The 17,054-nt window shown below is 44.3% G+C and overlaps 1 protein-coding gene across 1 annotated transcript in view; it reads left to right on the forward strand.

Moving 5' to 3' along the window:
• Nucleotides 1–17,054, forward strand: part of MTHFD1L (methylenetetrahydrofolate dehydrogenase (NADP+ dependent) 1-like) — a 241,094-nt gene that overhangs the window by 150,438 nt on the left and 73,602 nt on the right. The window contains exons 23-24 of the mRNA XM_006874349.1: nt 751–851; nt 1,362–1,539. Of these exons, the coding sequence (XP_006874411.1) occupies nt 751–851; nt 1,362–1,539 (279 nt within the window). The remainder of the gene's footprint in view (nt 1–750; nt 852–1,361; nt 1,540–17,054) is intronic.

Consider the following 17,054-nt stretch of genomic DNA (forward strand, 5'->3'; position numbering starts at 1 on the left):
TAGGCTGTAACCTGTGAAGTGTGCAATGATAGCATCACGAAAATGTTTGCTATATTATGAGACTTCTCCAAATGGGACACAGAGACACTGAGTACCAGCTGTTGTAAAGTTGAGCACGGATAGATTTGCCACTAGCCTTCCATTTGTGGAAACCACAGTGTCTGTGAGACGCCGCAAAGAAAAGTGTTCTAAAGTTCAGTAAGGTGTGCCTGCGCCCTGGTAGCTCCTACAGGTGACACCAGGGGTTGAGCTGGGAGGACTCGGAGTGACATCACCATCCAGTGCCATCTGTCCACCAACCTACAGAATATGTCCACAGCAGAAGTAACTGCTTTCAGATACATCTGTCCCACTAAATTGTTTTCAAAATAAACCTCCTCTCTCTGCAACCTTCTTCCTTGGAGTAGAAAGTAATTCACGTTCTTCTTAAAAGCATCTGGGATCCCTGGGTAGTGAAAGTGGTTAACACACTCAACAGCTCACTAAAAAGTTGGAATCTCAGGTCCACTCCGAAATGTCTCAGAAGGAAGTCTTGGCAGTCTTCTTCTGAAAAGACTAGCTATTGCCAGCCCCACAGTGACCCCGTTCTCTGAAACACACAAGGCTCACCTGAGTCAGAGTTGACTTGATGGCAACTAGTTCTGGGACAATAACAAGCAAAAGATGGAGCAGAACTTTCCAGGGTGACCCCGTCGATTGAACGTAGCTGGTTCATGGGAGAGCGTACACTCAAGTCTAGTTTTCCTACAGAACATTCAGCTGGTGGCAGATGGCTGCTGTAACCTCCAGAAGCAAATTCAGATTGCTCAGCTCTTTGGGGTTCCTGTTGTTGTGGCTCTGAACGTCTTCAAGTAAGTAAAGCCCTCCTGTTTCAAACGGTCTCCTTTCTGGGCCACCCTGGCCTCTTGATGTGTGTCCTGAAGCTGCCTCTCTGTGTACTTCATGGAAAAGGATACAGAAATGCTTGGCTCTCTCCACACTTTTTGGTTTGATTTCACTTTAGCAAGAGAGCTCTTGAGGGAATTGAAATCCAGTGGTTTACCACTCCTTGGTTTCTTTGGTTGTCTTTTATAAAATTCCATCCAGCATTTCTGTCTGAAGACCATTGAGGATCAAAGGAATATGTTACTGAATCTTCTCAATAAAACCCTTAACAACTTCACATCTTTGCCTCATTTGAGAGGAGTTTTACCCCCTTTGCTTTTCTTTAAGACTGATTTATTTAAACACGATGGAACTACTTTTGATGTTGAAAATATATTCCGTGTTAGAGAGCGAAGTGCTACATAAACAGTTAGTCTTTCTTTTAAAACATCTCTAAATGAATACAGATGCAAAAACACAAGTATTTTCATCACCAGGACCGACACCCGTGCCGAGATCGACTTGGTGTGCGAGCTGGCAAAGCGGGCTGGGGCCTTTGATGCCGTACCCTGCTACCACTGGTCGGTCGGAGGGAAAGGCTCGGTGGATTTGGCACGGGCCGTGAGAGAAGCTGCGAACAAGAGAAGTCGTTTCCAGTTCCTGTACGACGTCCAGGTAAGATGCCACAAGAGTGACAACCACACTGGTCATTAATGACACTGGCTGGCATTTCTTGAACCCTAGCTATGTGCTGGGTCATTGCTCAGAGTGGTGGTAACCTTGCATGTAACAGCTTGCACTTCTGGGGTTACCCCATGTCTGCGGGTGCTTTGCATATATTAACTTCTTTAATCCTAACATCATCTCTGTTGGGAAGGACCGATGATGTTATTCCCTCATTTGACAGATAAGAAAACTAAGGATATTGAAGGTGAAAGACCTCAGCTCTTGCATCCTTGGTGATGCCTCTTGGTTTCCAAATCACTGGCCCAACGAGGGAGGGGAGGGCTTTGGAGGTCAGGCTTCTACAGCTCCTCTGGACATCGGAGTAGGCTTTCCAAAAGAATTGTGACGTCATGGGAGGACTTTTTCTTGTCCATCCCTGCATTAAAGAAGTCTTGTTGTGGCGCTGTGGGTTAATGCACTGAAATTCAAGGCTGGTTTGAACTGCAAGGTCCATGGTTCAAACTTGCCAGAGGTTCCTCGGAAACCATATAAGGGTCTCTATGGGTCGGAACAAACTTGACAACACTTAACAACAGCAACATCTCTGCAACGACCCTACTCCTTTGCTGTGGTTTTCTTGAGATAGTATATTTTCAAACCTAGTAGATGATGAAGCTTCAGTCAGAAAATGTGCACTTCCCAGGACCTCACTTTTCTCAGACTGTGTCTCCTGGTGACTGTCTGGCTGTTTCCATTCTGACGCTCATGATTCTGGTTCTGGCTGAAGGAGTTGTCCTCTTAGATAGTCCATGATCCTTAGAGCGCTCCGTTTTCCGCCCTTCACCAGTTAGTCACTTCACCACCTTTCCTGTCCAGATGGGATCAGCATCCATCTACATGTTGTTGTTGTTGTTGTTGTTATGTGCCATGGAGTCAAAACTGACTCATAGTGACCCTGTACAGGATTTCCGAGGCTGTAAATCTTTACTGGAGCAGAACGCCTCATCTTTCTCCTGCGGAACAGCTGGTAGTATCGAACTGCTGACCTTGCGGCTTGCAGCCCGATTCGCAAGCACTGTGCTACCAGAGCTCCTTTATCCATCTACATGAGCAGGACAATAACCTGGACTCTGACTCATGAAGGACTTCTTGGGCACCATGACTAAGGGCATTTTGCATATGTCAGTTTTTCTAATCTTAACATTCCCGCTGAGTAGGACTAATGTTGTTGCCCCATTTTCCACATAAGAAAACTAAACCACATAGATAATAAGTGGACCACAGCTAGAAAGGGGCAGAGCTGGGGGAGCACCTGTAACGAATGCTCTGTTCTTCAGAGTTCAGCGCTGCATGGCAGGGCAGTGAGGGGCAGCAACAGAGTGACCCATCTGAGAGGATGACAGTGATGGTGAGGGCCGAGAATCCAGACCAAATGAGGTGGACCTGAGGGACCCAGTGGGCACTCAGCAATGCCCATGGAAAGAGGAATTTAAGAGAAGTTTGTCATGTTAAAAGGTCATTTTATGAAAGAAGGACTAGAATGTTCTGAGTTATCACAGAAGTGGTCAAAATCTGTAAAGACCACGGTGAGGAGACTTGGGTTCAACATAAGGACAAACATTTGAATTGAGTAGTTCTCTGACGCTGGAAAGGGTGAGCATCAAATAGACTTAACCCTGTGATCGACATGTCAGGTGCAGGCTGGCCCTGATGGTGCTGTGGGCCTGAGCCATGAACAATTTTAAAGCGGGTGTTTTAGTGAATGATTCACCAGGAAACCATCCCAGAAGAAAAGATCAATGAGGAGAAGAAATGCTGCCGAGTTCAGCTGCCTCAGATGCACGCTCCCCCTAAGATGTATCTGCTTCCTGTCTACTGATATTTTTATTACTTTTTTATGAAGTCCCGTTCTTCATGGAGTTAATGTTACTAAAATGCCTGTTCTCCTGTCCTGGTGTGGTGCTGTAGGATAAGCACTGGAGTGCTGACTGAAAGGTCTGTACTTCAAACCCACCAGCCACTCCTCAGAAACCCTACACAGAACCGCTGTGATTCAGTGATCCCACTCAACTGTAGAACAGCAGTGCGATATTGGATAGTTAGCCTGAAGGCCCGGATTCCTGCCGCCTGCTAGCACACTCCTCTCCCTTAGAACCCAGTCACTGTGAGCCACCTGTCAGCAGCTCCATGGACACGGCGGTGTATGAGGAAATGATGGCTACTCTGGCTCACTTGAATTATCTCCCTAATTTATCAGTTCCTCTCACCAGCAAAACTATCTCACATAGAATAAGGCCATTTACCATCTTGTAACCACACATATGGAGTCCTGGTGTGGCGCTGTGGGTTAATGCGCCAGACACAAAGCTGTTGGAACTGCAAGGTCGGCGGTTCAAGCTCACCAGCTGCTCCTAGGAAACCCTGTACAGGGTTGCTATGGGTCAGAATCGACTCAATGGCACTTAGCAACAACAACAAACCACACATATACCTCGGAGATCTTAGGAGTTCCATTGAAGCCCACCTCGATCAGGCAAGTCTCACGATCAAGCGAAGCACATGAACTGTTTAGTTTCCCAGTGTATGGAAGAGTCACTTTTACACTATTCTGTAGTCTATTAAGAAGTATGATGCAGAGACACGAACTGAGGGCATGCTGTTGGAAGAGTGGCACCAATGTTGCTTTTGTTGTTGTTGAGTGCTGTCAAGTTGGTTCTGACTCATAGCAACCCTGTATTGGGTTTCCAAGGAGCGGCTGGTGGACTTGAACTTCTAACCTTGTGATTAGCAGTTCATTGATTATCCTACAGCGCCATACTAGTGTCTGCAAAATACAGTAAAATGAGATGTGCCTGGGTTAGTTGGTGTGCCATGAGCAACAAAACTCAAACTTCCTTTTATTTTTCCTGAATTCTTGCAATTTCGATGTTGATAACACTTCATGGCGTAAGTAAGAGTTTTGAAGCCCCTTTACTCCCCTTCTGCACCCCTCTCCCCCAACTGGCCCTTTGGTGCTAGGCAGCTTGAAAGGTATGGAATTGCTCAACCCAAATGTTTTCTAGTAAGTCATTTTCCTACTTTGCTTCTCAACTCAACCTAGGGTTTTATAAACCTTCGGCTACCTCCCCAGGCTTTGTTCCACCCAGAATGGGTTTAGTATAAGATTCGTGTCTTACTTTCTGCTCAAGCCCACCCTGGTCTCAGGTTACAGAAGAAAACCACTAGATACATTTGAGCTCAGGGCAGCATTGTTGTGGGTGTGCACTGGAGATGGTCTCAAACCCAAGTGGAAAGGGGATGCTAGCAAGACAAAACAAGGCCTCACCTCACAAAGGCTGGGAAGCCAGACCACTCCCAGTGGGCTACTGTAGTCAGTGTTGAGTCGGCTTCAACTGTTGGCGACCTTATGTATAACAGAAGGCAGTGTTGCATGGTCCCATGACAGCTTCATGATCGTTGGTGTCTTTGAGCTCATTGGGGGTTTCCCTTATCTTCACTGACCTACTTTGCTCAACATGTTGGCCCTTTTTAGCAAGTGGTCTCTTGATGACACATCCAAAATAAGCAAGTCAGATCTCACTGTCCTGGTTCCTGGTTCCTGTGGTGCCATCTGCTTGTGCTCATATTTCTTCTAAGATCCATCTGTTCATGCCTTCTCATGGCTACCCAAGGTGTAGTCTGTGTTCTTCAACACTCCCACCATTCAAAGGCTTCAGTTCTTCTTCTGTTTTCCTTTTTCATTGTCCAGCCACCATGTGCATATGAGATGTTTGAAAAGACCATGAGTTGGGTCTAGGCACATATAAGAGCTGAATTTAAAGCAAGAAATTGGCAGGACCTCTGACTTGGGCGTCTGTGCTAAACTCGAGAGAAAACGGAGTTTTTAAGCAGTCATGGGTTATCTGAGGAGCAAGTTTGCATCTCTTTTAACAGATTACCTTCTAGTTCAAGAACAATCAGTTTGTGATGATGAGGCAGCTATTGAGTGACTCCAAATAATAATTAAAAAATATGGAATAAGATGCAGCAATCTCATTGATCCAAAGATGTTTACCTTGTGGGAGTTCATATAGTTAAACTTGAAATATGGTGCAACATTCCCTCTCAAACCTTTAGATGCTCACAGAGCATTTTAAGAACATCATCTTCCCATTGTTGATTCCTTGATCCATTACAGTTAAAGGAGGTAATTTCTCGTATCTGCAAGCACAATATCTGTACTTATGCTTTGTTGTTGTTGTTGTTAACTGCCATCGAGTCAGTCCCTACTCATAGGGACCTTTATAGGGTTTCTGAGGAGCAGTTGGTGAGCTTGAACTGCCAGCCTTGCAGTTGAAACTGACTTTGCTGTCCAGCACATTAACCCACTGCTCCACACCAAATCCCTCTTGGAAACATCACTTCTGCCATTGCTCATGGAGGTGTGGTCTATTATGGTAGACGCGGAAGCTCAGGGAAGGTGAGGGACTTCTGAGGCTCTGTAAACAGTGGACACTTGATGGAGAGGTAACATATTCTAGTGAGGAGAAGAAACTTTGGAGTTCAGCAGAATGGACTTCTAATCCTGGCCCTGATGCTGCAGATAAAAAACACCTCATCAGCTTCTTCTGTAAAAGACTGTGTGGTACCAACACCTACGTCACCAAGTTGTTGTATGGACCAAATGACCTACGTTGGAGGAAATGCTGATCTGTGTTAGCTGTTCCTCCTGTCATTACCTACATTCACCTTTAGGAATTCAGTTCTAACTGTAGGCAACTTCACCCAGCCCTGGTGGTCCTGTAGGGTAAGCACTGGACTACTAGCTGCAAGGCTTGCAGTTCAAACCCACCAGCCACTCCATGAGAGAACGATGAGACTATCCCTATCCCATAAAGATTTACAGCCTTGGAAAGCCCTCCATAGGGTCACTGAGTTAGAATTGACTTGATAGCAGTAGGTGAAAGTGTTGATTTGCTTTTCAATGGAGTTAAAACCAGGAAGTAGAAGCCAGGGTTCCTCATGCATCAAGAAAGCCACCAACAAATTAAATCTAGACCTTTGTCATTTTCCCTTCTCGGTTTGAATTACGAACCAAGAGTCCTGGTGTGGCACTGTGGATTAATGCGCTGGACTGCAAAGTCATTTGAGCTGCAAGATTGGCAGTTCATTCAAGCTCCCCAACCGCTCCTCAGAAACCCTATACAAGGTTGCTATGGCTCAGAGCTGACTCGACAGCGCTTGACAACAAGTGATTAAAAAGTCAGGGTTTCCCCACTAAACTTTACTTATTTTGTTGTTGTTGATAATATACACAATAAAACAGCACTTCAGCAGCTTCTACCTTCACCATTTAGTGGCATTGATTGCTGTACGGCCATTCTCATCCTCCGTTTCCGCGTTGCTCCTCCCTCAGTGACATAAACTCATTACCCCTCATCTTTCAAGCTGCCATTGTCCGTTTGAGCGTACCTGGATACTTCATCCCATGTAGATAGCTCAAGATAGACATTTTTTACTAGTTAAGCAAAACTATTATTTGAAGTCCTTGTGTGGTTGTGTAGGATAAGCACTGGACCACAGGGTCAGTTTGAACCAAAAAGTCAGTGGTTCAAACACATCAACTGCTCATACAATCACTGTGAGTAGGAAACACCTGACAGTATTTAGCAGCAAAAACAATTGTTTGATTTTAAGAAGATTTCAGAGGGAGATAGTCTTGGTTTAAGGCTTAATGATTATCATAGAGCAATAGTGTTAGGGGATCTTTCACCCTCTCTGGTCCCCATGAGAATTTTAAATTCTGTTTTACATTTCCCCTCTTCTGGTCAGAATTCTCCTATGGAATCTTTGATCAAAATGTTCCATCAGTTCTTCTGGCATAGAAGGAGGTTGTTCATGGATAGAGTCAGTTGTTTTTTGCAAAGAAGGATGTGGAACCCAAAGTCAGTTGCACACCAGTATCTGAATGTTGTTAAATCTGGAGTTAATGTTGAGAATCATCTTCGTAACCTTCCTCTGAACTTGGCAAACATTTTGAGGTGTAACCCTGACTGGAAGACACCATGGCGTTTGTTTTTACTGAAAGGTCTTTCCTGTTCTTTGTGGGAAGCCGTTCTCTTGATCACAGTGGGCGCTGGATAAAGGGAGATCAAACACACCCGGAGTCTCAGCCCCCGGCCCAGCCAGCTGACGGCTGAACTGTTGCACTTTCCACATGTTTACGAGTGTGTGCTCCGGGCTGGGCTTTCTAAGGCAGGGTGGGGTTTTCTTCTGGTTGGTTGAGAACTTCTTTTAGCTTTCTTAAAGATTCCAAATTGAAACTCTGCCAATTTGTGGTGAAGTTTGGAGAGCTACTCTTTCATTTGACTTAAGGCTTATGTAACCCAAGCCTCAAAATACAAATAAATAGAACTGTACATGCATACTTACATATGTTTGTGTGTGTAATGTTTTGATGGACTTTTAAAACTTGAAATGGTATGAATGCAAATCTCTAGATTTTTAAATATTTTTAAATATTTTATTATCATGGGGGTGGGCATAAAAAAACATTCCAAGGAGAAAGAGCATCCCTCTTTTTCATTGCCCTTGTCCTTGTCCCACACTCTCTCTCCCGCCCCCTATCCAGGTCTTTCACTTCCCCCTGACTTTTTCCTCCCTGTCCTCAGATTCGCCCTGGTTTTTTTTTTTTTTTTTTTTTTGCTTTCCTATTTAAGCCCTTGGAAAGACTTTGGTCATCCACCCTGAAAGGCTCCAACAAGTTCCTCTTCAGCCTTTCCTCCCCGGAGCATGACACTCACATCTGACATCCTCCTTTCCTTCAGCACCCCCACCTTGACACGTCACCTACTCTACCTCCCCTGTCTGCAAACACCCTTAGGATCTGTGTTGAAGCTGGATTCCTGTCAGATCTCCTGTCTGCGCTGTATCCCGTGCTTCTCCAGCTTCCTGACACCTTCCTCAGCTGGGTCTCAGAGTCCTCATGAGATCTGGGCCTGCTGTGAGAACCAACTCCCTCTACCAGAGTGGACCCCGTGCAGGCACATGATGCAGGTTGAGCCTGCTTTGTTTTTGTTTCCTGGATGGGAGAGATTCACCTGGTGAGGTTTGTTTCCTTTGCGTATGCCACAGGAATTCTTATCTTCTGTGTAAACGCTTTCTTTTCACATGGGATAGTACTTATACCATACCTTTCTAGAAATGCGTTCTTTCATCTAGAATTATGAACCAGCTGAGAAGAAATGAGGGTTATGCCGAGTTACCAAAAGTCCAACCATACATCGCTCAGGTACCTTCTGTCTCTTACGTATAACTAGCATTGGGGGGCAGTCGTGATTCAGTAGAATTCTCACCTTCCATACATACATACAGGAGACCAGTGCTCCTCAGGTGCAAACACCTGTCTTTCATTGGAGGTTTGTGTGTTGTTGTGACACTAAAGAGGTTGCAGCAGAGCTTCCAGAAGAAGATGAACTTGGACAAAAGCCCAGTAAGCCACTGAAAACCCTTGGATGACGATAACCACTCAGGGAGATGGTGTAGGCCCGGACAGCATTTGGTCCTTTGGTGCATGGGGTTGCCATGAGTTAGGGACCAACTCAGAACATTGTGGAGATATGATTACATGTCTCTACTAATAAGGCCTTGCTTAATCACTGTGGCACCAAGACATCTGCTGGACAGAGAGGGGCATCCCCCATCCTGGTAACCTAGAAAAGCCTTTGAGAATAGTTGGGTCCTTCAGTGAGAGGTTTGTGTCCATAAAACCCTTCATACACAAGTCTAGTTGTTATTGTTAAGTGCCTTTGAGTCGGTTCCAACTCATAGTGTCCCTATATAGGGTCTCCAAGGAATGGATGTGTGAATTTGAACCGCCGACCCTGTGGTCCAGAAGAACCTTATGGCCAAGTTCTTATCCTACAGTACCACACCAGGACTCCCTGGGAGATGATGGCTGTCTCCTTTTCATCTGCTTAACAGTTTTCCTCTTTCAATCCCATCTCTGAAAACTAAAAGTGAAAACTAAAACTAAAAGTGGTGAATAAATGTGATAGCAGATTCTGCCCAAAGGACCGATGTTGTCTAGATGTTTCAAGATATACAGCCTTGTTTGTGATCATATAGCAACCATCTTTTCCCGCGACTTTTCATTGTAAGTTGAGTGTTGAGTTTGCAGTGTTGCGTCCAGCAAAGCGTGCGCTTTGTTTCGTCTCAGTGGTTGCAGTCCTCTCCATACAACAAGAGTCACCCCATCGCTGCCCTGTTTCCTGTTTCCATCCCACCTACTTCTCATCCCTTCTCAACTTCATCCTTGGGTGGCTATTGCCCATTTGATTTTGAAAGATGGACCATGGTGGGCATATCCCAGCAGTGGTGTTGCCGCCCCCGCCCCTTCATATCTACTACCCGCCGGAAAATGGGTCCATGAGAGTGAGTTCTTTTCCAGAACTGAAGATGCTTGTGGACCATAGTCTCAGGTTCCTCCAGTCTCTTTATGAACAGTAATCAGTCTTTTTTTTTTTTTTTCCCCCAGTAATTTCTAATTTTCTGCCATCCTATTCAGAGCCATCTAATGTGATCCCTTTTGGAGCAGTTGGTAATGGTATCTGGGCACCATCTAGTTCTGATCTCAGAGGTGTCCAGACAGATGTTCTCGTGTTCCATGAGTCCATTGGACTGGGTGATTCCAAACATCTTCAATTCTCATCACTTTTCTTTCTTGTGCCATAGAGAGACACGTATAGAGGCACCTTGGATGGCTGCTCATGAGCTTTTATGATCCCAGACACTGCTCGCCAACTAGAATGTAGAACATTGTCTTGGTGGATGGTGTCCTCTGGGCCTGTCATCCTGTGCCCCCAGTCCTGCCAACTCATTGCCTTAAGAGGTTTCAAAATATCTAGGATGTTTTCACTTTGTCTGATGTATGCTCCATCACATTCATGCATGTGTTTGCAGCAAAAGTAAATCCTCATGTACAAATATCCTCTTTGGAACCCTTATGTGTTTGTGGGTGGGTATACTCCCACTTTCCTCCTATACCCATTCGGCCTGTGTTGCAGACCGTGTAAGACTGGTCAGAGGTTCGAGGCTCTATAGGCCCGAGTGTAATAGATCTAGCTACTTAGCAGTCAATGGCAAATTGTTTTTCATCTTACTATTCAGTTACATGTATTAATTTAATACAAGAAGCCCTTGATATCCACAGATAAATGTGATATTTTCCTAAAGCTGAGACTAAAGGTTGCAAGGTCAAGCCTTTCTCCAAAGGATTAACTAAAAATATCTTAGCTACTTTGCAGTTCCTTGTTCTACAAACAAAAAAGCCATCCACCCTGAATCTCTCCCAAGTGTTAGCTATTCAGCCAAGTTCCTGAAAACCTGGCTCAGGAAGCCGAAACAGCGGGACTCCGCCCAAGCTTTTGTCCTTACCTCTCACCTTCCCCCAACTGAGCTCAGGAGCTATAGATATGTTAATTGAGCCTGAGAAACCAAGTTGCTGGCCTGGGATTCGAACCAGTGAAGTACGATGTAAAATTACCTGAATGTCTGGAAAAGTACTGATGTTAGCTGTACCTTGCCTAAGTCCCTCCCAGCTTGATGTGAAGCTCCTCCCCTAAATAAAAGGAAGGCACAGAACGAATCCAGGTGCATTACGACTGGCAAGGCATGCGTTATAGCATGCAGGGGGCACAGTCCAGCCTTGCAACCATACTGCCTGTTTAGCTGAGATGTTTACTATGCAGGATATTACGGCCTTCGTGGCTGAGATGTTTGCAATGCAGGATCTGCCTGATGCCAGTCCAGCATTCACTCTGGTTTCGGAGTGTCTCTTTGTCTCTCTCTTTGTCTCCATCTGGGTATATCTTTGCTGCCACCAGGTATCTCCTCCTCGTGAACCGAACCCCTGTGTCGAGGCCAGTCCCCGACAGGCCTGTGTATCTGTGATGTGTCTGACTGCAGAGCGCTGTGGTTTCATTTTTGTGTATCTGGCACTACCTACCTTTGGCCCTTATATGCTTCCCTGTGTCTCTTTTCCTGTCTTCATTGTTGTTTTGCTGGTCTTCCTCTTCTTGTTTGTTGCCCTCTGGCCAGAGGCTTGCTCTCCCTCCCCTACCGCCCCTGATGGCCATCAAAGAATGTTTTCTGATGCCCAGCAGAGGGCTCAGATCGCTGGCACTCATCTGCATAAGAAGCTCTCTTTACAATTAGCAAATGTTCTGCTTGAGGGTAATAGATGATGCTCTACATAAAGTTCTTATGGCTACCATTTCATATGGAAAATTGCAGACTTCCTGATGGTGAATCTTTTTCCATTTCCTCAGTTACCTCCACTGCACACTGGTCTCCCTAGAACAATGAGATTCCTATGGACATCTTCAGAGGTGACCTGCTGTATAAGACCAACCAGCCAGATGCAAGAGTGACTTGCTGAGCAGGCTCATGGAAACTGGCACATATATACCTTTAATGGCTCAGATGTGTTGGGTTTCAGTCAAAGATATGCTTTGTGTCAACAATATGGGGCCTGATAGTAGTAACAGCAGAGCTGCTCCCATGGCACAATGTAGTGTTTCTGTGCAACTCCTTATACCTTGTGTATGTGGTCAGTGTAATCAACATCAGTGGCTTTATGGTAAACTTTTGTTTGAAGTAGTCAAATTCCAAACCAAATCCTTTGCCCTCAAGTCTGTTCCCACACTTAGTAACCATTTTGGTTAGCAGCCAGGGACCTTAACCACTCTGGGATTCCATAGGGAGTGCTAAGCCCATTACTTTTGAGTTCATTCCAATCATAGCCACTCTGTAGGATGGTGTAGAACTGCTCTTAGTGTTTCCAGGTAGTGATCATGAATTCCATAGGCGATTCCCACATCTTTGTCCCACAGTGTTGCTCCCAGTGTGTACCAACAGTGTCACTGGGCCTGGGGCTGAAGAGATACATCCTGTTCCATCACATGAAGAAACCATGCAGACTTGGGAAGACCAAGTATTTTACAACCATGAATAGTGCTTTCTTGGGTCTTTTAAGAGATTTTCAGGAATGCCCTCCATGTAAAATGCAATTGTGCCATTTATTATAAAGCCTTCAAACTATTTTATTTTCATCTCTTTTCTTTGTTCTAGCTATTGTTCTCTCTCACCTTATTTTGGTTAATTTTCTCATTAAAAAGAAAATAATTTAAAATGTTAAATGATTGCTTTCCTGCAATTTGTAGATCAGTTTTATTGCACTATAAAACAGGTCTTAAATAATTTTAATGATTTTCAGTGGACATTCCCAGAACCTTTTCATGAGCAGCAATACCCTAACATTGAGTAATTCAGCTTCTATAAGCTTGGATCAGCACATCTAGAAAATGAGTATAATCAAACATAAAGGTCACCACATCCTTGGACTTACCTTTATTCATATCGCTCAGCTAATGTGTGCATCTACTCAATGCAAGACACTATACCAGCAATATTAGCAGTTGGTCACAGTGATTTTCTATAGGTCTGCAGTTCTTTGTAACAGTGACTGTCCACGTGTGACTACTTAAATTAACTGAAGCTAAATAAAATGAAGAATTTACCTCTTGATTGACACTAACCACATTTCAAGGGTTTAATAGCCACATGAAGCTAGTGGCTACTGGACTGAAAATCCCCGTTGGACTTGTCTATTCTAGACTATTCCAATTTCCTACATACATTTGTGAGGAAATAAACGTGGAATGTTATATTCATAGCGAATATGAAGATTTCACATAGTTTCTGTTTAAAATGAGTCAAAGGTTCTAGTGTGTAGAAGTCTGGTTTTGTGATATAACTTGTTAGTATTTGAAGTAGTAGTACATTCACAAAGTAGACACAGAGTAGTCATTCTCAGAATTTGCCATGTGTTTGCTACCGTTCACTTGGCCTGCATCCTTTCCTTCATGTCTAATAACCTTTTGCATCTTTCTTTGTTGAGATCCTTCAGATCCTTCAAGCCCATATTCAAGTTTCTCTTTTTTTTTTTAATGTTTTTATTATGAATTGAGTGATAGTTATTTACATGGGAGGACATTGGTTTTACAGTTCTCGTTTCATTACAATAATTACAATCTCTTCCGCACATCATCACGCAACAATATTTGCTTCTATTCCCTCTGTGTGGGTTTTTTTTTGGGGGGGTAGGGGAGGCCGGGGATGTGAACAAAAACATTCAGGAATATATAATCATTTAAACAACCAAAGGGCACATTCTGCAAGCCTGCCTCCTGGCCGCCAGCACACAGCCTTTCACTTTCCATGAGTCCAGAGTCCTCAGCTGCTCTCTCTCTCCGTGTCCTCATCTCTGCTTCCATCTCTGGTGTGGCTGCTTCTCTGGATAGGGTCCCTGCATTCTACTCGTGCTCTTCTCCCTTGATGGTCCCAGGGTCATCTGTTCCTAGAATGTAAGATTAACTATTCCCCCCTTTTTGTTACAAAACTTCTACCTTTACAGTTGTGACAGTCGCAATCAGTCGTGACGGCTTTCTTTGTGTATCTTCACAGCGTTTGCTGATTTGCATGCCTCCCCCTGATATTTGTAGTCTTCATACTGTAACAGTAATAGTTACCAGAATGTTTATCCCACACTATGAGGGCAAATTTCTCTCTTATGCCTCAGAAGTCCCTTACCCACAAAGTCCCCACAGTTGTTTGTACTCAATGGTAACTTGATAGTACTTGTCATAGCTGTTAACCTGTCCATTCATTCAACCTTTATAGAATACCTACTGTGTGCAAATCACCACCCTATTGTTGGTGGTAGTGTTAGGTGCCATCAAATCAGTTCCAATTCGCAGCAACCCTGATGCACAGCAGGAGCATGTCTGAGGCCCGCACCTTCTGCAGCCACTGGGTCACCTCATCCCAATCAGGGCCTTCCTCGTTTTCACTGACCCTCTGCTTTACCAAGTATGATGTCCTCCTCCAGCAACGAACCCTCCATGGTAACACACCCAAAGAACGAAGTCTCACCATCTTTGCTTCTAATGAGCATTCTGACTTCGCTTCTTCCAAGACAGATTCATTTTCCTTGCAGCCCTTGGTCTATTCAGTATTCTTCGTTAACACCATAATCAACTTCATTAAGTTATCTTTGGTCTTCTTTATTCAACTTCCACATGCTTCTAAGGAGATTGAAACTATCATGACTTGGGTTAGGCACACCATAGTCCTCAAATTGATGTCTTAGCTTTTTATTTTTAATTCTTAAAAGATGTCTTCTACAGTAGATTTATCCAATGCAATACGTTGTTTGATTTCTTGACTTCTGCATCCATCGTGTTGATTGTAGATCCAAGTGAATTGAAATCCTTGAGTTCTCCTATTTATCATGATGTTACTTATTGGTCTACTTTGGAGGAGTTTTGTTTTCTTGATGTTGAGGCATAATCCATATGAAGTCTATAGTCTTGAATCTTCATAGGAAGGCATTCATGTCCTCCTCATTTTCAGCAAGTAAGGTTGTGTCATCTGCACACCAAAGGTTGCTAATGAGTCATCTTCTGATACTAATGCTGCATTCTGCTTCATATACGCCAGCTTCTCGGAGTATTTGCTGAGCATACAGATTAAACTGATATGTTGGAAGGGAACAATCTTGGCATGCAGCTTTTATGATGTTAAATCACACAGTATCTCATTGTTCTGTTCAAATGTTCACTTTTTGCAATGTTATCCATAATTTGTTATGATCCATATTTTTTAATGCTTTTGCAAGTTGTAAGTCCTGTCAAGTCGGTTCTGACCCCTAGTGGCCCTTTGCACAAAAGAAGGAAAAACCCCAGGCTCTGTGCCACCTTCATAATTGCTGCTATGCTTGAGCCCATTGCTGCTGCATTTGTGCCAACCTATCTCGTTGGGTATGTGTGTTGGGGGGTGGACAGATAGGGCAGGGCAATGCCGGGGTGGGGGGATGTGTAGGGCAGGGCGGTCTTCTTCTTTTTCTCTGACCCTCCACTCTACCAAGCACAATGTCCTTCTCCAGGGACTTGTCCCTCCTGATAACATGCCCAAGTATGAGAGACAAAGTCTGGCCATCTGCACTTCTAAGGAGCACTCTGGTTGTACTTCTTCCAATACAGATTTGTTTGTCCATTATACCTTTAGTATTCTTTGATCATTTCAATCTGTTCTGCGTTTATCTTTATGTTACTTAGTGGTCCAGTGGTGAGGGTTTTTGTTTTCTTTACATTGAGATGCAACCCATACTGAAGGCAGTAAGTATTTCCAGTCCTCTTTGCTTTCAGCAAGTAAGCTTGTATCGTCTGTGTATTGCAGATTGCTTCTGCTATGTAGATCTGCCGTGCATTTCTGCTTGGGTTGTCTATCATGTCTGGGTGTTAGCATTTTTTCCTACAGCAACAAACCCACAATTATACAGCTCTCAAAGTCGACCTTTTACCTACTCACAACTAAACTTTAAAGACAACTTTTATTTATCTTGAAATAAAAGATGGTCATGGTTTAAAAGTCATCATAAATCCATTTAGTATCTGTAAAAAGGCAGTGGGAGACAACAGTGTCTGACTGACCTCCTCTGAGTTTACGAGGGCGAAGGAAAATTTACCAGCATCTGCCCCAGACTGATTCCTAAGACGCTGACGTCAGCCATGCTTCCACCTCCTAACCTACCTTACAAAGTCTGACCACAGTCATCTTCTTGCGTCATGCTCTTCTCAGCTGGTTTGATAATTCATTGCAGTGGTCACACAGAACTCAGGCAGCATTCTCACAATTATGGGAGATTAACAGGTGACAATTCAGGCTCAGAAATACTTAGGGCACAGTTCTTCCAGTCAGGACAGCCCTCCTCAGCCACTCCCCCAGGCTGGTCTTTTCTCTGAGACTGGCTTCTGCCCTGCTCAGACAGTGTTGTTGTTGTTAAATGCCACTGAGTCCATTGACTTGTAGCAATCCTGTGTTGGGTTTCTAGGAGCAGCTGGTGAATTTGAACCTTGCAGTTCAAAGTGACCTTACTACTCAGTGCATTATCCTCAGCAGCGTCACACCAGACAATGCTATAAAGCTCTTTTAGGACTGCTTATAAATGTCCAAAGGAGACTCTCCTCTGACCTCACAGCCACTGTGCTGTAGTTCCCCCAATGAACTGCCAGGAGGCATTCACTCCTGCCCAAAGCCACTCAGCTGAATTTGCTCTGACAAACAGCACTCCATTCCACACCCGCCTCTTTGTTTCTGCTGTTGCTCCTCTGCCACTCCTCTGGCATCACAATGTTCTGTCCTGGACTGAGAAGGTTCACTGCACAGGGATCTTAGGTTCAAAGGCTGCATTCCACTCCTGGCTCTTCTTCCTTGCTGGTAGCTGAATCCCCTCTGCTGCTTCTGAGGCTGCTCCTTGCATAGGCATGTTAGAGTTCCAAGTTTTTCCAAAACAGTTAAGCCTTTATCGATCAGAACTGACTCGTATCATCCTATCAACATCTTCTGCCACTTCTCTTACCCAGGCCCATCAGGGAGAGAAGTTGTATGGTGCGAGTTACAAAGCCATCAGGGAGAGAAGTTGT

Source organism: Chrysochloris asiatica, unplaced genomic scaffold (assembly GCF_000296735.1).
Source record: "Chrysochloris asiatica unplaced genomic scaffold, ChrAsi1.0 scaffold00271, whole genome shotgun sequence".
NCBI lineage: Eukaryota > Metazoa > Chordata > Mammalia > Afrosoricida > Chrysochloridae > Chrysochloris > Chrysochloris asiatica.